Source organism: Saimiri boliviensis, chromosome 8 (assembly GCF_048565385.1).
Source record: "Saimiri boliviensis isolate mSaiBol1 chromosome 8, mSaiBol1.pri, whole genome shotgun sequence".
NCBI lineage: Eukaryota > Metazoa > Chordata > Mammalia > Primates > Cebidae > Saimiri > Saimiri boliviensis.
Window position 1 is genome coordinate 31,606,407 of NC_133456.1, and position 19,967 is coordinate 31,626,373.

Here is a 19,967-nt window from a genome sequence, read left to right on the forward strand (position 1 = left end):
GGTGGCACATTTACGAAGCAGAAGAAACCTAGATTTGGTTCCTGAAGACCTAGTTTTGAGGCCAAAAATTAGTTATATCCTTCCAAGTAACTCACTGATCCATTCTCTGCTTAGCTTTCATGTTGGTAAAATTGTACTTATTTCTTTCCTGCCCACAATGTAGCATTTTGGCCCATAAGATGAGCTTAGCATATAAGAAAACATTTGGAGGCTATAAAGTAGAAGTAATAGAAGCTCCTCATAATAGATTAAAAGTGACGAGTTTTTTGTTCCACCTCTTTGATTCAGCCAGTAAATGGTAAAGTATTGCAGAATAATCTGAAGCTAATAAAATATTTTATTACTCTAATAAGTAGAAAAAATGACATAAGTAACTATAAAACAAGACAAAATATATGTATTATGAAGTAGTTAAGAGGCTAGAAATATCATATTCTTTTTTACTGGCAGAATCTTCTCAGAAACAACAGGAGTATAATGATAGCTCTGTTGAAACTGCTCTCCAGATTTGCTTATCTCTTTATGATCTGTATTAATCCCTGCTTACACAGTACATATTTTCCGCTACTTCTTAAGCTATGTCAGATGATTTTCTTTTCATATATCTGTCTACAGAAATTTTGCTTATTTCAGGATCTTTACTCATTCTGAACTTTTGTTTTTATTATTGGAGATTTCAAGAATATATAAAAGGAGTGAATCTCCATGTACCCATTAGACAACATCAACAGTTATCAATTCATAGCCAAAATTATTTTATCTATGCCACTTTTTACTCTGCACTCCCTTTACTTTTTTGAAGCAAATTCTAGATACTTTTATTTTCACATATAAGCATTACAGAGATAGAGAGTGTGTGTGGGTGTGTAGAGATATGGATGTTCTTATTTATTTATTTGTTTATTTTTGAGAAGAAGTTTCACTCTGCTACCCAGGCTGTATGTAGTGGCACAATCTCAGCTCACTGCAACCTCTGCCCTCTGGGTTCAAGCAATTCTCCTGCCTCAGCCTACCAAGTAGCTGGGATTACAGGCAAATGCCACCATGCCTGGCTAATTTTTAGTTTCTTGTGGAGACCTGGTTTCACCATGTTGACCAGGCTGGTCTTGAACTCCTGACCTCAAGTGATCCAGCCACTCGGCTTCCCAAAGTGCTGGGATTACAGGCGTGAGCCACTGCTCTTGACCACAATCTTCTTTGTAAAAAGTAATTAAAATACCATTGTCATACCTATGCAAATAAATAATAATTCATTACTGTTGTCAAATATCCAGTTTATGTTTGCCTGTGACATAATTTTTTTAATTTTTATTTTTTATTAAAAAAATATTTTTTTAGAGGTGGGGTTTGACTATGTTGCCAGACTGGTCTTTAACTCCTAACCTCAGGCTAATCACCGACCTCGGCCTCCCAAAGTGCTGGGATTACAGGCATGAGCCACTTCATCCAGCCAACATCATTTTTTTTTTTTCTTTTTTTTTTTTGAGACGGAGTTTCGCTCTTGTTACCCAGGCTGGAGTGCAATGGCACGATCTCGGCTCACCACAACCTCCACCTACTGAGTTCAGGCAATTCTCCTGCCTCAGCCTCCTGAGTAGCTGGGATTATAGGCACGCGCCACCATGCCCAGCTAATTTTTTGTATTTTTAGTAGAGACAGGGTTTCACCATGTTGACCAGGATGGTCTCGATCTCTTGACCTCGTGATCCACCCACCTCAGCCTCCCAAAGTGCTGGGATTGCAGGCTTGAGCCACCGCGCCCGGCCTTAATTTTTTTTAAAGTTTATTTTATTCGAATCGACATTCAGTTAAGGTTTATGTATTAAGACTGGCTGATGCGCTGCTAATGTTTCTTTTAATCCATGGGTTCTCTTTTTCTCTCTCTTGAATTTTGTTGCTAAGGAAACCAGATCATTTGACCTTTACTTTCTTGGTCTGGATTTTGCTGAATTTCTGTAGTGTAGTTAGTATATTCCTCTTCTGTATTTCCTGAAAGTTGATGATTAGATAACTGATAATTAAATATATTTTTGGTAGGAGTCAAAACTACTTCATTTGTAGTGTTGAATGCTTTCTGAAGGAAGAACATAGTATCTTTCTTTTCCTGATGTTAGTAGCCATTGATGGTCACTGCCTAAATCCGTTAATTCATTAAAGATTACAAAATGTTGATATTCTGCTGTTATTATTTCTTCTTAATTTATAAGCTGGAATACTTTCATAGGCATTTTTCCCATGTGACCTATTTGTGCCCTTAGATACAGTTTCTATAAGAAAGGCAGGAAATGTATTTGATCCCTTTCCTTTATTTACCAAAATCTATAATGATTAGTTCCATAGCATCCTCCATAGGTAACAAATGAGGGTTTTGTTGTTTGTTTTAAAGTATCTTGTGTGTGTCTTAATAATATTTGACAGTTTTCTTGCTTTCTAACATGACAGAGTATTCCAGGTTCATCTTACACATTTCTTTCCCAGACTTAGAATCAGCCTTTACTTCAAGAAGATTTTGTTCTTTGAGTGGGAGGTGGTATTTAGAGACCACAGTCTGGATGCTAGAGGTGCTAATTGTCACAGGGTTGGTTACTGTTTCTGAGTCTTTTTAGTGAATAGAGCTAGGAAATAATATGGGTAATTTTCTCCAATGTAATCCATCTTCTTTTTTTTCCAAACATAAATACACCATGAGTTCATATTGATGCTTCCAAATAAAATTGATGAATTTTTACTTAACTGTAATAATCTTATATTTGTATTTCCTTTCTCTTACATTGAAAATTTTATTTCTCAATGATAGCAGTATAATTAATAACTTATTCTACCCAGCACCCTACATAACCATCTGAGAATAACAATTCTAACACTGCCACCACCAGGTAAAAGTAATTTAAGATCTAAGCACAACTTGATTTTACCCCTTAGATCCCATTAGAGATGAACAGTCAAATTTCTCTATTCTAAAGAAACATTGAGGCCTGTCATGGTGGCTAATGCCTGTAATCCATCATTTTGGAAGGCTGACACATGCAGATCACCTGAGGTCAGTACTTGAGATCAGCCTGGCCAACATGGCAAAACCCCACCTCTACTAAAAATACAAAAATTAGCCAGACATGCTAGAGCACACTTGTAATCCTAGCTACTCGGGAGGCTGAGGCAGGAGATTCACTTGAACCTGGGAGGCGGAGGTTGTAGTAAGACAAGATTGTGTCACTGCACTCCAGCCTGGGTAGCAGAGTGAGTCTCCACGTCAAAAAAATTGAATAATTTCTCTCTGTGTGATTATGCTCCATTAAGCATTTGTTTATTTCAGTTAACTTTTATTATAGATTGTGGTTTTCTAAATTTTTAAATAAAATTTGCTTTAAAATTAATGTAAAATATACATAGTTCAAAGCAAGATCAAGAAAACAAGGTATGTTCAAAGGTCAGCATTTATCTCTGTTCCCTCTCTTCTGTTCTTTTTCTTCACCAGTATTTTTAAAAATGTTCTTAATTTATCCTACCATTTAAAAAAATAAGCAAACATGAAATTATTCATTTTTACCCTCTTTTATATAAATGGTTACATAAAGTACACATTGAGTCCATGTTTTTGCGTGTGTATGTGTATCACCTTCTTTATGGCTACCATATTACTTCATCATGTGGCTGTATTCTAGTTTATTCATCCAGTGACCTATTAATCCACATATTGTTTTCCCCTTGTTTTTTTGTTGTTGAGGTTTTTTGGGGGGTTTTGCTATTAAAAAGAGTTATTTAGTAAACAACCATGTGCACTTACTGTATTTTTGCCAGCAAATATTTGAGCTAGATATCTGGCATCCTGTATTTTAAAATAGAAAATAATGTCATTGTACATACTTAAGTTGGCATTCAGAGAGGGAGATCTAGCACTCTCTTCTCCCCGTTGTGGGAAAAGGGATGCTTTTTTTTTTTTTTTTTAAATATAACCACAGCTCTTTCAGAGGCCAGATCTATTGGCTCTGGGCATTGTTCTTTGGGGACATAGATCTGTTAAAGGTCTGAAAAGATAAAAACAGTGTCTGGAATTGATGAGTTACGAGTTGATCTCCTTTACGTAATCATTCTACATAGTTTTATTGTAATCCTCTTGTATAACAAATGTTAGATTGTGAGAAGGATATAAAAGTAGTAAATGCAAATAACTGTTGCATTCATGAACTTCATCATCTGATAAGGACTTGTTTGATACACATGTTAGCAGGATGGCAACTGTATTTCTTTATAATGGCTTTTTACTTTTTCTGGGAGAGTTGAGTATGTTCTGTGAGTAACACACAGGTTAAAAACTTTTTGAGCACTGGGCAAGATGGCTAAACAGGAAGGGCTCCAGTGCACAGTTCTCAGCAAGATTGACTCAGAATGCGGATCATTTCTACATTTCCATCTGAGGTACCTGGTTCATCTCATTGGGACTGTTTGGACAGTGGGTGCAACACAAGGAGAGCAAGCCAAAGCAGGGTGGGGCATCACCTCACCCAGAAAGTGCAAGAGGTTGGGGAACTCCCTCTCCTAGCCAAGGGAAGCCATTAGGGACTGTTTCCTGCACTCCAGCCCAGATACTGCGCTTTTCCCATGGTCTTCACAACCCGCAGACCAGATTCTCTCTAGTACCTACAGAACCACCAGGGCCCTGATTTTCCAGCACAAAATTGGGCAGCTGTTGGGCAGAAATCGTGCTACCCACAGTAGTTTTTTTTCATACCCTAGGTGTCTTGCTTGCACCTGGAATGCCACTGAGAGAGAACTGTTCACTCCCCTGGAAAGGGGGCTGAAGCCAGGGAGTCAAGTGGTCTGGCTCGGCGGGTCCCACCCTCATGAAGACCAGGAAGCTAAGGTCCACTGGCTTGAAATTCTCATAGCCAACACAGCAGTCTGACCTCGACCAGGGTCATTTGAGCTCGGTGGTGGGGAGGGGTGTCTGGCATTGCTGAGGCTCAAGTTGACAGTTTCAGCCCCACAGTGTAAGCAAAGCTGCCAGAAAATCTGAACTGGGGGAGCCCAACACACCTCAGCAGCTGCAGGGACTGTCTCAATAGATGTCCTGGCTGAGCAGAGCATCTCTGAAAAAAGATAGTATCCCATCAGGGACATATACATAAAGCCCCCACCTTCCTGGGACAGAACACTTGGGAAAAGGGGCAGTAGTGGGTACCAGTTCAGCAGACCTAAACATCCCTGCCTGGCAGCTCTGAAGAGAGGAACGGATTTCCCAACAAAGCGTTCTAGCTCTGATAAGGGACAGACTGCCTCCTCAAGTTGCTCCCTGACCTTCGTGTTTCCTGACTAGGAGACACTTCCCAGTAGGGGCTGACAGATACTTCGTACAGGAGACCTCTGGCTGGCATCTGGCAGGTATACCTCTGAGACGAAGCTACCAGAAGAATGAACGGCAGCAGTCTTTGCTGTTCTGCAGTCTCTGCTGGTGATTGCCAGGCAAGCAGCATCTGGAGTGGATCTCCAGTAAACTCCAGCAGACCTGCAGCAAAGGGCGTTGACCGTTAGAAGGAAAACTAACAAACAGAAAGAAATAATTTCAACATCAACAAAAAGGATGTCCACTCAGTGACCCTATCCAAAGGTCACTGACCTCAAAGACCAAAGGAAGATAAACCCATGAAGACAGGAAGAAACTGGTGCAAAAAGGCTGAAAACTCCAAAAACCAGAATGCCTCTTCTCTTTTAAGGGATCATAGCTCCTCACCAGCGTGGAACAAAACTGAATGGAGAATGAGTTTGATAAATTGAAACTTGTGTGGAAAACACAGCACGAGAACTTCGTGAAGCATACACAAGTTTCAGTAGCCAAATCCATCAAACAGAATAAAAGATAATCAGAGATTGAAGATCAACTTGATATTTTTTCACTTTTTTCTCTAATCTTGTGTTCTTGAAATAAAGCAAGAACACAAGAGTAGAGAAAAAAGAGTGAAAAGAAATGAAAAAAGCCTCTATAAATATGGGATTATGTGAAAAGACCAAATCTACATTTGATCAGTATACCTGAAAATGAAGAGGAAAATGAAACCGAGTTAAATACACTCTTCAGGATATTATCCAGGAGAACTTCCCCAACCTAGCATGGCAGGCCAGCATTCAAATTTAGGAAATACAGAGAACACAACAGAGCTACTGCTTTAGAAGAGCAACCCCAAGACACATAATTGTCAGATTCACCAAGGTTGAAATGAAGGAAAAAATGCTAAGGGCAGCCACAAGAAAGGTCAGTTACCTACAAAGGAAGACCATCAGATTCGCAGTGGATCTCGGCTGAAACCCAACAAGCCAGAAGAGAGTGGGGCCAATATTCAGCATTCTTAGAGAAAAGAATTTCCAACCCAGAATTTAATATCCATCCCAACTAAGCTTCATAAGCTAAGGAGAAATAAAATCCTTTACAGAAAAGCCAATGCTTAGAGGTTTTGTCACCACCAGGCCTGCCATACAAGAGCTCCTAAAGAAAGCATCAAACATGCAAAGGAACAACCAGTACTAGCCACTGCAAAAATGTACCAAATGATAAGGACCATCAATGCTAGGAAGAAATTGCATCAACTAATGGGCAGAATAACCAACTAGTATCATAATGGCAGGATGAGATTCACACATAACAGTATTAACCTTAAATGTAAATGGGCTAAATGCCTCAATTAAAAGACACAGACTGGCAAATTGGATGAAGAGTCAAGACCCATCAGTGTGCTGTATTTGGGAGACACATATCACATGCAGAGACACACATAGGCTCAAAATAATGGGAATGGAGGAAGATTTACCAAGCAAATGGAAAGCAGAAAAAAGCAGGGGTTGCAATCATAGTCCGATAAAACAGACTTTAAACCATCAAAGATCAAGAGAAACAAGGGCATTACATAATGGTAAAGGGATCAGCAACAAGAACAGCTAACTATTCTAAGTATATATACACCCAATACAGGAGCACCCAGATTCATAAAGCAAGTTCTTAGAGACCTACGAAGAGACTTAGACTCCCACACAATAATAGAGGGAGACTTTATTAGACAGATCAACAAAACAGAAAATTAACAAGGATATCCAGGACTTGAACTCAGTTCTGGACCAAGCAGACCTAATAGACATATAATAGAACTGTCCACCCCAAATCAACAGAATATATATTCTTCTCAGTACCACATCATACATGTTCTAAAACTGACCACATAATTGGAAGTAAAACACTCCTCAGTAAGTGCAAAAGAACGAAAATCATAACAGTTTGTCAGACCACAGGGCAATCAAATTAGAATTCAGGATTAAGAAACTCACTCAAACCTCACAACTACATTGGAAACTGAACAACCTGCTCCTATATTACTATTGGGTAAATAACAAAATGAAGGCAGAAATTAAGATGTTCTTTGAAACCAATGAGAATGAAGACACAGCCTACAAGAATCTCTGGGACACATCTAAAGCAGTGTGTAGAGGGAAATTTATAGCACTGCATGCCCAACAGAGAAAGCAAGAAAGATTTAAAATTGACATTCTAATGTCACTATTGAAAGAACTAGAGGAGCAATAACAAACAAATTCAGAAGCCAGCAGAAAACAAGAAATAACTTAAGATTAGAGTAGAACTGAAGGAGAGACTCAAAAAACTCTTCAAAAAAATCAGTGAATCCAGGAACTGGTTTTTTGAAAAGATCAACAAAATAGATAAGACCACTATCCAGACTAATGAAGAAAAGAGAGAAGAATCAAATAGCTGCAATAAAAAATGATAAAGGTGATATCACCACTGATCCCATAGAAATGGAAACTACCATCAGAGGATACTGTAAACACCTCTACACAAATAATTCAGAAAATCTAGAAGAAATGGATAAATTCCTGAACATTTACACTCTCCCAAGAATAAACCAAGAAGAAGTCAAATCCTTGAATAGACCAATAACAAGGTCTGAAATTGAGGCAGCAGTCAATAGCCTACCAACCAAAAAAGTCTAGGACCAGATGGTTTCACAGCCAAATTCTACCAGAGGTACAAAGAAGAGCTGATACCATTCCTTCTGAAACTATTCCAAACAATCCAAAAAGAGGGAATCCTCCCTAACTCATTTTATGAGGCAAACATCATCCCAATAGCAAAACCTGGCAGAGACACAACCATAAAAGAAAATTTCAGGCCAATATAGCTGATGAACTATAATGCAAAAATCAAAAATACTGACAAACCATATCCAACAGCACATCAAGAAGCTTATCCATCACAATCAAGTCGGCTTCATCCCTGGGATGCAAGGCTGGTTCAACAGACACAAATCAATAAACATAATTCATCATTTAAAGAGAACTAAAGACAAAAACTACATGATTATCTCAATAGATGCAGAGAAGGTCTTCAACAAAATTCAGCAACCCTTCATGCTAAAAACTCTCAATAAACTATATATTGATGGAATTTATCTCAAAAAAGAGATATTTATGACAAACCCACAGCCAATATCATACTGAATGGGCAAAAACTGCAAGTATTCCCTTTGAAAACTGGCACAAGACAAGGATTCCCTCTTTCACCTCTCCTACTCAACATAGTATTGGAAGTTCTGGCCAGGGCAATCAGGCAAGATAAAGAAGTAAAGGGTATTCAAATAGGTAAAGAGGAAGTCAGGTTGCCTCTGTTTGCAGACTACATGACGTATATTTAGAAAACTCCATCGTCTCAGCCGAAAATCTCCTTAGGCTGATAAGCAACTTCAGCAGAGTCTCAGGATACAAAATAAGTATGCAAAAATCACAAGGATTCCTATACACCAGTAACAGACAAACAGCCAAATCATGAGTGAACACCCATTCACAATTGCTAAAAAGAGAATTAAATACCTAGGAACACAACTTACAAAGGATGTGAAGGACTTCTTCAAGGAGAACTACAAACCACTGTTCAAGGAAGTGAGAGAGGACACAAATAAATGGAATAACATTCCATGCTCGTGGATAGGAAGAATCAATATTGTGAAAATGGCCATAATGCCCAAAGTAATCTATTGTTTCAATGCTATCCCCACCAAGCTACCTTTGATTTTCTTCACAGAATTGGAAAAATACCACCTTAAATTTCATATGGAACCAAAAAAAAAGCAGCCCACAAGACAATTCTAAGGAAAAAAAAAAAAAAAAAAAAAGCTGGAGGCATCACGCTACCTGACTGCAAACTATACTACAAGGCTACAGTAACCAAAATAGCATGGTACTGGTACCAAAACAGATATATAGACCAGCAGAACAGAACAGAGGCCTCAGATATAATGCCACACACCTACAACTATCTGATCTTTGACAAACCTCACAAAAACAAGCAATAGAGAAAGGATTCCCTGTTTAATAAATGGTGTTGTGAAAACTGGCTAGCCATGTGCTGAAACTGGACCCCTTCCTTACACCTTACACAAAAATTAACTCAAGATAGATTAAAGATCTAAACATAAGACCTAAAAACCACAAAAACCCTAGAAGAAAACCTAGGCAATACCATTCAGGACATAGGCATGGGCAAAGACTTCATTAAAACACCAAAGCAATGGCAACAAAAGCCAAAATTGACAATTGGGTTCTAATCAGACTAAAGAGCTTATGCACAGCAAAAGAAACTATCATCAGAGTGAACAGGCAACCTACAAAATGGTAGAAAATTTTTGCATTCTACCCATCTGACAAGGGACTAATATCTAAAATCTACAAAGAACTTAAACTTACTGGGAAACATCAAGCAACCCCATCAAAAAGTGGGTGAAGGATATGAACAGACAGTTCTCAAAAGGAGACATCTATGCAGCCAAAAATCATGAAAAGAAGCTCATCATCACTGATCATTCGAGAAATGCAAATTAAAACCATATTGAGATACCATCTCACACCAGTTAGAATGGTGATCATTAAAAAGTTAGGAAACAACAGATGCTGGAGAGGATGTGGAGAAATAGAAACACTTGTACATTGTTGGTGGGAGTGTAAATTAGTTCAACCGTAGGAACTCAGCATGGTGATTCCTCAAGGATCTAGAACCAGAAATACCATTTGACCCATCAATCCCATTACTGGGCATATACCCATAGAATTATAAATCTTTCTATTATAAAGACATATGCACACATATGTTTATTGCAGCACTATTTGCAATAGCAAAGACTTGGAACCAACCCAAATACGCATCAGTGGTATACTGGATAAAGAAAATATGGGACATACACATTATGGAATACTATGCAGCCATAAAACAGTGTGAGTTCATGTCCTTTGCAGGGACATGGATGAAGCTGGAAACCATCATTCTCTGCATACTAACACAATAACAGAAAACTAAGCACTGCATGTTCTCACTCATAAATGGAAGTTGAACAATGAGAACACATGGACACAGGGAGGGGAACATCACATACTGGGGACTGTCAGGGTTTGGGGGACTAGGGGAGGGAATAGCATTAGGAGAAATACCTAATGTAGATGACGGGGTGATAGATGTAGCCAGTCACCATGGTACTTGTATACCTGTGTAACCTACATGTTCTGCACATGTACGCCAGAACTTTAAATATGATATTAAAAAAGACAACTTTTTGAGCACCTTTGCTTTTCTCATGAGTGTATTTCAGAACCAAATGGGTTTTAAAATGCAACTCTAAAACAGATAACTGACAGATCATTGTTGTGAACTTTTTTTTTAATTGAAAAGACATGTTTAAGGACGGGATCTGATTACACAAGAGAGTTGGGTGCATTTTTTGAATTATAAACAAAATTGTTATTACTTGTTTTAACATGTATTCTATTGTTTTATTATATTATTTAGATATGGCACAGAGAAGAGGGCACTGGATTTAAGTTACATATAACTTTCTGTGTTCAAATTGTGTTCAATTGCAAAGTACATTTTTTTTTTTGTGCCATTGTGTCCTCTAACCGAAGTATAGTAATTATTTTATGAAAATGTTAACAATTCTGTACCAACTTTGAATAAAATGAAAAACTTTTCAAAAATTGTGTTCATTGAGCCTCAATATCTTCTGTAAAAATGGGGATAATGCGTATCCCACAGATTGGTTGCAAGAATTAAATAAAGAGGCAGAAATGCTTTTCTTGGTTTGGCACTTAGTACATGTTAAATCTGTTATATTTCAAAATGTGTTAATTATATTTGAGTTCCTAAGAATTAATCATTCTAGTCTTTTATTTAGCCGCCAAGCTTTTTTGGTCTCTCTTTTTTTCTTTTTGAGCCAGAATCTCGCTCTGTGGCTCAGGCTGGAGTGCAGTGGCTACAATCTCAGCTCACTGCAACCTCTGTCTCATGGGTTCAAGCAGTTCTCCAGCTTCATCTTTCTAAGTAGCTGGCATTGCAGGCATGCACCACCAAGCTTCACTCATTTTTTGTATTTTGGTAGAGACAGGGTTTCACTATGTTGCCCCCAGGGTGGTCCCGTCTCTTGAGCTCAGACAATCCACCAGTCTTGGCCTCCCAAAGCGCTAGGATTACAGGTGTGAGCTACCACGCCCAGCCTCCACCAAGCTATTTAATGATTATATTTTTACACTTTTGTTTAATAAAATACGACAAAATAAATAGTAATGAAAAGAGAAGTACTTTACTCAAACCACTACAGAATATTGTATGTGTGTGTGATATTGAGCAAGTTCGTTAATCTCTCTGTGCCTCAGTTATTTTATATTTAAAATGGTAATAATATTAGTACCTGTTACATAATGTTACTATAAGGAGTAAGTGAAATAATACACATTAAACAGTTAGTACAGTGACCAGCACATAAGTTGTTTTTCTCATTGTTTTTGCTATCTTTCTAGTCTAGAGAGCCTTTCAGCTTTCTTATAAATACACTTTTACAAAGTGAAAGAACAAATATATGATACTGCATATTTCATTCTTTATCTTGACTTTCCTATATAAACTTTTCAAAACAGCGAAGATAGATCTTTCTGATGAAAGGATACAGTAAAAAACGTCTTAAAATTAACCTCATTTCAACTCTTAAGCTTTAAAAAAGAAAAAACAAACTTGTTTTCACTGATTCTTGCTGACCTAGACATTACTACCCTGGCACAGTAAAATCTCTTCTTTTAGTAAGTTTATACTATGAACTCAGTTTCTTATGGGAGGTTATCTTTTCAGTGGTAATGAATTAAACGCCCAAAGTAATCTTTAGTTCTTAGAAATGGATTTTGTGAATGATGGTGCAATAATAGAAGTGTGAAGTTTTTTTAAAAAAAAATTATATACATACCTAAATGCCTTAATTTTAACTTTGTTGGCAAAGTGCTGACCTTATTAAAGATCTTATCTGTACAGTTTGCATCATGCATCGTTTTAAAGAAGACTTAAACTTTTCCAGCTATATTTCATATTTATATCAAGGATGTACTAAAATTCAGCTGTCTGCAGTTTTCACGATGCTTCTTTGAAGGAAAGTAGGTTTCATGTTAACCTTAATTAACCTAAGCCTTAGTAGTAGCTTTGTTTTTGAGACGGAATCTTGCACTGTCGCCCAGGCTGTAGTGCAATGGTGTGATCTTGGCCTCAGTATCTCCGTCTCCTGGGTTCAAGCAATTCTCTTGCCTCAGCCTCTCTAGTAGCTGGGACTACAGGCATGTACCGCCACACCCAGCTAATTTTTTTGTATTTTTAGTAGAGATGGGGTTTCACCATGTTGGCACGGATGGTCCTGATCTCCTGGCCTCGTGATCCACCCACCCCGGCCTCCCAAAGTGCTGGGATTACAGGCGCAGGCGCGAGCTACTGCGCCCAGCCAGCAATAGCTTTTAAACATTGTGCCATATGCCAATGCTTCATTAGACTTCTTACTATCTTTTTTTAAATTGTTTTCTTCACTAAGGTATTTGTTATCTTAAGATGGTTTGAATCATTTCAAAAATTTGGTCTATGGTGTAACTTTGGGGTAGAGGTCAGAAGGTAAACAGCCAGAAAAGATTAAAAGTGAAGCAGAACACTAACCTTGAGATAACCAGACGGTTTAAATTATACTCTTTCTCCATGCAGTTTCTCTCTCTCTCTTCAGTTAAGAGTCTGATTCTTTCTTCCACGTGACCCAGTTTCTCAGTTTGTCTTTTTGGTAATAAAATTGAGAAAGTCTTCCTTTTTTAAGATGATGTCAGTAGGCATCTTTTTTTCAATGTCATTATTTTAAAGTATGCTTTTCCTGAAGGATATTAACAGGAAGAATTGTGATGCTACTAAGAGGGTTATTAATGTCTTCATAGAGCAGTGATTATAGGTTTTCTCTGTCCACGTAAGTTTCCTTAGCACTGTATCAATCACCTTGGAGGCTAACATCTCAGAAAAATATGATTCTGAAGATGACACTTTGGAAATACGTTTACATTGAGCAGTGCTATACTAGAAAGCAGCATGAGCTTAAAAATCAGAAGATACGGTTTCTGGCCCAAAGTTACTTATTAGTCGTGATTTAGGATGCCTCTTTGAGCTTTTCGTTTGTGTTTTAAATAAAAGCCTATCTTAGCAGGCTTGTAACGTGAGATGTTAGTAAAATTAAAAGTTATAAAGCACATTGTAAATTTTTCATTTTTACGTTATACAGAATGGTGCAAATAGTGTATATGGTTAGTGACACTTTAACTAATTCATATACAAATAGCTAATTAATATAGAAATGACATGAAACTTGTGAAAGGAAGTTTGAGTGCCAGTAATTCATAGCATTGCACCTGTTCTTTTCTGAGAATCTGTTACTTTACTGACTGCCTAAGGATTCTGATTTGTTTAAGATAGGAAGTATTTAATTAATTTCTACTCTGTATTCCAGTTGTATATGTATCAGCTGTTTCGAAGTTTAGCCTATATCCATTCCTTTGGAATCTGCCATCGGGATATTAAACCACAGAACCTCTTGTTGGATCCTGATACAGCCGTATTAAAACTCTGTGACTTTGGAAGGTAAGCCATTGTCTCTCCTCCCCCTACTGTGCTCTTTTAAATCTATTCCTTTTGCAATATCAGCCTAAATACTGTAATTCTTACTCAAGAAGTGTAAACTAGTGCAGCTGTGAGAGTTTTATTATTTTGTGTCATATTTATAAATGCATATACTCCTTCATTGAACAATTTAACTTTTAGGAATTATTTCATTAGAAATACACATTGACAAAATATTGTGTATATATAGGGATTTTTATTTTGGAAGGAAAATTTGTATTGTTTTAATTATTTTTATGTACAGAAAACTCAACAGTGTACACTTAACCCAGTTTAGTGGCAAGTTCTTTAGCCTTTGCCTTTTCGAGCTTGGCAATACGAGCCACAGACTTGGGACCCAGGACATGCCTCCCCGGCAGATCTCATCATATCTGTCATTGTAATTGATCCTGATAGCTTCCACCAGCTTAGCCAAAGTGCCTTCTCTTCCAAGTTAACCTGTGTAAAGGCGACAGTGGTGCAGGTCTTCCTGTGGACTAGACATCCCAGTCTTGCTATCCCCTTGATAATGCAGTAAGGGACTTCCATTTTACAACACAGGGCGGACAAGAAGACAGCCAGCTCAATGGGATCCACGTCGTGTGCAGTCACTACCAGCTGAGCTTTCTCGTTTTCCACCCAGGTGGTGATGGTGTTATCTCCTGCTCGAAGGACAGGTGGTCTCTTAGTGGAGATGTCCCCTTTCCCAGCAGCTTTCTTCTCGGCCTAGGCCAACAGCCTCTGCTTCTTCTTTTGCTTTGTCTCTGGTCTCTACTTGTGGGCCAGCTTAAGCAGCTGAGTAGCTGTTTTGCAGTCCAGGGCCTGGGTGAACTGGTTAATTGCAGGAGGCACTTTCAGCAGCTTATTGAGCATGGCTCTCTGCCGCTGCAATTTGATATAGCCGGGCCATTTCACAAAGCGGATGAGGTCTTTTTTGGGCTGGATGTCCTGTCCAGTGCCAAAATTCTTAGGCCTTTTCTCAAACAGGGGATTTACCACTTTCTTAGCCTCCTGATTCTTCATGACAGCAGGGGCTGGAGCCACCTTCTTCCCCTTGGCCTTCTTTCCTTTAGGCATCTTGGGCGGCGGGAGGAGAGAGAGTGGGATTTTTATTATAGTATTTATAAACATCTGTTAGTAGGAAAATGGCTAAATAAATTATGATACATACAGAGTAATACATGCAACCATGAAAAAGAATGAGGCAGCTCTCTGTGAACTGAAAGGGAATGATCTCTAGGAAATATTAAATGAAGAAAGCAAGATCAAGAGTATATGTATTGTTTGCCACCTTTATGTTTTAAAAACATACAGAGTGTAACTGTATGTACAAATACATGTGTGGCTTGTTTCTGAAATGATGCGTAATCCATGACATTTGATTGCTTGAGAAGGGAAACTTTGGGAATATAATATAGTTGGGAAACTCCCTTTTTCGTTGATTGTATTTTAGTATTGTTTGAATGTATACTATGTATATATACTGATTTTTCAGTAACTACTAAAATTTTTAAAAATATTATACATTACTGTGTATCTTTTTAACTTCACAGTTAACGTCAATTCAGAGATGAGATAAAAGTTCTACTAGCACTGTTTTCTTCATTTTACTCTATAATTTAACCTTTTATTCTACATTGTTTTGCTGCAATTCCAACAAACCTTCTGCTTTTAAAAACTCATTTCTTGGTAATACTTACTCTGTGAGTTTGTAATAAAACTTTATTCTTTGCCTTTTCAGTTTTCAGTGCTTTGTTCTTCTGTTACCTAACCTTTAAACATGTAGTCAAGCCTATATTCCCATGTAACTCAGGCATTTACCCTGCTACTTTCTCACTGGTATAATCACCTCATCTCTCTCCTCATGGTCCCTAAGACGAAATCTACATAATTTGGATTCTCTCCAATTTAATTTTTTCATCCTTGTTACAAATTCTTTCTTTTATCATAGCTCTGTTAATTACATATTGTCCCACACTTGTTGATACCTATGTTCCTATCCCTTTGTAATAGTTTTACATCAACTTACAGTTTAAATTTGGGGATTAACATAAGATATGTTTTCTACAGGCTTCTCTTGAGACAGATCCTTAAAAAAAATAAGCAAATCTGTTCTGTCATGAGTTACATTTTCTTAGTCTCACAACGTGTCCTCTTTCAGACCATACTTGTTTTACTGTTTCCTAATTTCAGATGACCTGTTACAGGATCCAACTCACTTTGCAGGCCATGACTCTGTTCCCTGAACTATTTTTTTTTTTAAATTTTTTAAAATTATTTATTTATTTATTGAGACAGAGTTTCACTCTTTTTCCCAGTCTGGAGTGCAGTGGCCTGATATCGGCTCACTGCAACCTCTGCCTCCTGAGTTCAAGTGATTTTCCTGCCTCATCTTCCCAAGTAGCTGGGATTATAGGCACATGCCACCATGCTCTGCTAGTTTTTGTAATTTTAGTAGAGACGGGGTTTCACCATATTGGCAGGCTGGTCTCAAACACCTGACCTCTGGTGATCCACCTGCCTAAGCCTCCCAAAGTCCTGGAATTACAGGCATGAGCCACCGCCCCTGGCCCTCTGAACTATTTTTAAGAAGAGTGAAAGATAATAAAACTCTTATTTGATGTTTGAAACGAAGCACTGCTACTTGTCTATAGGAAAAACTGGCCAAATTAGATTTGTTTTATTGTTAACAGGGTGTCTTCCCCATTGAGAGTGACTGACTTTGTAGGAACTGTAAAAAGACAGTGAGACACCAAGGTTAGAAGAGCTTCTATTCTCATGGTAGTGCCAAAACACTTGGTGCAGCCCATTCTCTTGGGACATAAGATAGCTTTATTCTAATAAATTTGGAAGAGGGATTTTACTTGTTTGATAGCTCATTTTTATAAACCATCTGATTTTTTTGTTTTTAACAAAATTGGTTTGGCCAGATAGAGTTTGAGAAACACTTTGGAGTTTACATATCAGATTGGTAATTTGAACAAAATACTATTACTCTCTCTTTTTTTTTTTTCCCCTCAGAGGGATTCTTGCTCTATCACCAGGCTAGAGTGCAGTGGTGTAATCTCGGCTCACTGCAACCCCCAACTCCCTGGTTCAAGTGATTCTTTTGTCTCAGTCTCCCAAGTAGCTGGTATTACAGGCATGCACCACCATGCCCGGCTAATTTTTTTTTTTTGTAGTTTTAGTAGAGGCAGGGTTTCACTGTGTTGGCCAGGCTGGTCTCCACCTCCTGACCTCAAGTGATCTGCTTGCCTCGGCCTCCCAAAGTGCTGGGATTACAGGTATGAGCCACCACACACAGCCTATTACTCTCTTCATAGTTATTTTTTACTAGTTGAAATGGGGCCTAAAAGTAGCCAAAGGACTAGTTGAGGTATTTAGGTACCAAAGCTAGATGTGATCACAGTATTGGGCAAGGAGTTAAAACCAGCCTCTGTAAGAGAGGAGGCTGCATTTTTGTAGCTCCATCAAGTAGTGAAAAATCTTTAGGCTACAAAGCTTGGGTACTAACATTTTGTCTTGTAGTGAGTTTTCTGAACATAATTGGAATCCATCTTACTAATTTAAAAATGCCCTTTAGAAGATAATGGTCTCCTATCAATTATGCTGAAAACTAAATGTCATAATTTTCATGCAGCCTAAAAACAGGGATTAGTATTTTATTAATTTATGAAATGGTTATTGTATGTCAGTACTTGGGTAGAGGGTTAAAAAACAAACTTCAAAACTGGTGATGAAGGAAAAACAAGTTAAGGTTAGAGTTATCATTGACTAGAAATAAATGGAAGAAAAGAAAGCCCAGTCGTTGAAATCCTTGTGGCTACGTTTGTCTGTCTTTACCCTGCTTTTCCAGTACCTCTACCTCAGTATTTTCTTACCTGTTTTTGGGGCACTTACTGTTTTACTGTTTTGATTTTGTTACATTTTTCCCTATATTTATCTTTATTATTACTGTATGTCAGAATAGCTAGCTTCTTCAGTTTATTTTATTCTGTCTTTGGATTATCTTGAGCAACATCTCAAAAGAAAGTAGTTGTAATTTATTATACTTTGATGTTTAAAATACTTGGCTACAAAGTAATTTAGTAGGAAAATTAGAATAAGAAAACACACAATTAAACTTAATATAGCAGAGTTAGAATTCATAAGCTGTGAATCATTTCTGCCCTGAAGTTGAAGGGCTTGTCTGTTTATAATTTTTTTGGATAATAAACGTTTATGCAGTTAATAAACTGACCAAGATGTGGAAAAATAGACTCAGCATATAAACCTTGAAATATTTACCCTGAGTCAGAAGTCAAAATGCAAGACAGTGACCAATTTCTTGCCCTTTTTAACAAAATATATTGGGTAAGGAGTATTCATTCTTAGAATCTATTATCATGCTTTTTGGTGGGGGAGGTACATCTTTTCTGCCCTTGCTTCTTAGTATTTTAGAGGTGGAATTTGGAGAATAGAGGATCAGAAGAAATTCAACACATCCTTTTTTGCTTTTGGTGCCTTCTTCCTTAGGGGAACAATGCTTTCTTTAAAAATTGCTTTTCTTTTTTTGCAGAACAAGGTGTTAAAACTATAAATTTCTTTTGAAAGAGATAGTTACAGTTTACATTTTCTTTTTCCTATATCATATGATTCAGATGATGTGAATCTTAGAAAATCATTTGATACCGTGAAAGGGTAGCAGTCTGGGTTCTTTTAAGATTTAAATTTAAAGAATTTCTGCTTTTTATTTATTTATTTTTTTTCTGTTAGTGCAAAGCAGCTGGTCCGAGGAGAACCCAATGTTTCGTATATCTGTTCTCGGTACTATAGGGCACCAGAGTTGATCTTTGGAGCCACTGATTATACCTCTAGTATAGGTAAGTACTGAATCTAAATATAATGTTTGTGATTATTAATTACATCTTGATTTTAATAATTTAGTATTACTGATCTGTACTTTTCATTTCCATTGAAAGATGGGTATATCATATAATGTTTTTTTCTTAAAGCTTGAGATGCAAACATGTACAGGCATACCTCATTTTATTGCCTTTTCAGGTACTGCTTTTTTTTTTTTTTTTTGAGACGGAGTTTCGCTCTTGTTACCCAGGCTGGAGTGCAATGGCGCGATCTCAGCTCACCGCAACCTCCGCCTCCTGGGCTCAGGCAATTCTCCTGCCTCAGCCTCCTGAGTAGCTGGGATTACAGGCACGCGCCACCATGCCCAGCTAATTTTTTTTGTATTTTTTTTATTAGAGACGGGGTTTCACTATGTTGACCAGGATGGTCTCGATCTCTTGACCTCGTGATCCACCCGCCTCGGCCTCCCAAAGTGCTGGGATTACAGGCTTGAGCCACCGCGCCCGGCTTTTTTTTTTTTTTTTTTTTTTTTTTTTTTTTTTTTTGAGACGGAGTTTTTGCTCTTGTTACCCAGGCTGGAGTGCAATGGCGCGATCTCGGCTCACTGCAACCTCCGCCTCCTGGGGTCAGGCAATTCTCCCGCCTCAGCCTCCTGAGTAGCTGGGATTATAGGCACGCACCACCATGCCCAGCTAATTTTTTGTATTTTTTAGTAGAGACGGGGTTTCACCATGTTGACCAGGTTGGTCTCGATCTCTTGACCTCGTGATCCACCCGCCTCGGCCTCCCAAAGTGCTGGGACTACAGGCTTGAGCCACCGTGCCCGGCCCCTTTTTTTTTTTTATAAAACCAATTGAAGATTTGTATCCACTCTGAGTCAAGCAAGTCTGCCTGCACTATTTTTATAAGAACATGTGCTCACTTCATGTCTTTGTGTCATCATGTGTTTGTGTCACATTTCGGTAACTATTGCAACATTCCAGACTTTTGTATTATTGTATCTGCTATGGTGATTTGTGATCAGTGGTTTTTATGTTGTAATTATTTCTGGTTGTCACAAACCACAACAATGTAAGACAGCAAACTTAATCGATCAGTGGTGTGTATGTTACGATTATTCTGCTAGCTGGCCATTCCC

The 19,967-nt window shown here is 38.0% G+C and overlaps 1 protein-coding gene across 3 annotated transcripts in view; it reads left to right on the top strand.

Annotated features, from left to right (window-relative positions):
• GSK3B (glycogen synthase kinase 3 beta) overlaps window positions 1–19,967 on the top strand; it is a 234,256-nt gene that overhangs the window by 120,586 nt on the left and 93,703 nt on the right. For all 3 annotated transcript variants that reach the window (XM_003935408.4, XM_003935407.4, XM_074404309.1), the window contains exons 5-6: window positions 13,836–13,966; window positions 18,740–18,846. In XM_003935408.4, coding sequence (XP_003935457.1) covers window positions 13,836–13,966; window positions 18,740–18,846 — 238 coding nt within the window. The remainder of the gene's footprint in view (window positions 1–13,835; window positions 13,967–18,739; window positions 18,847–19,967) is intronic.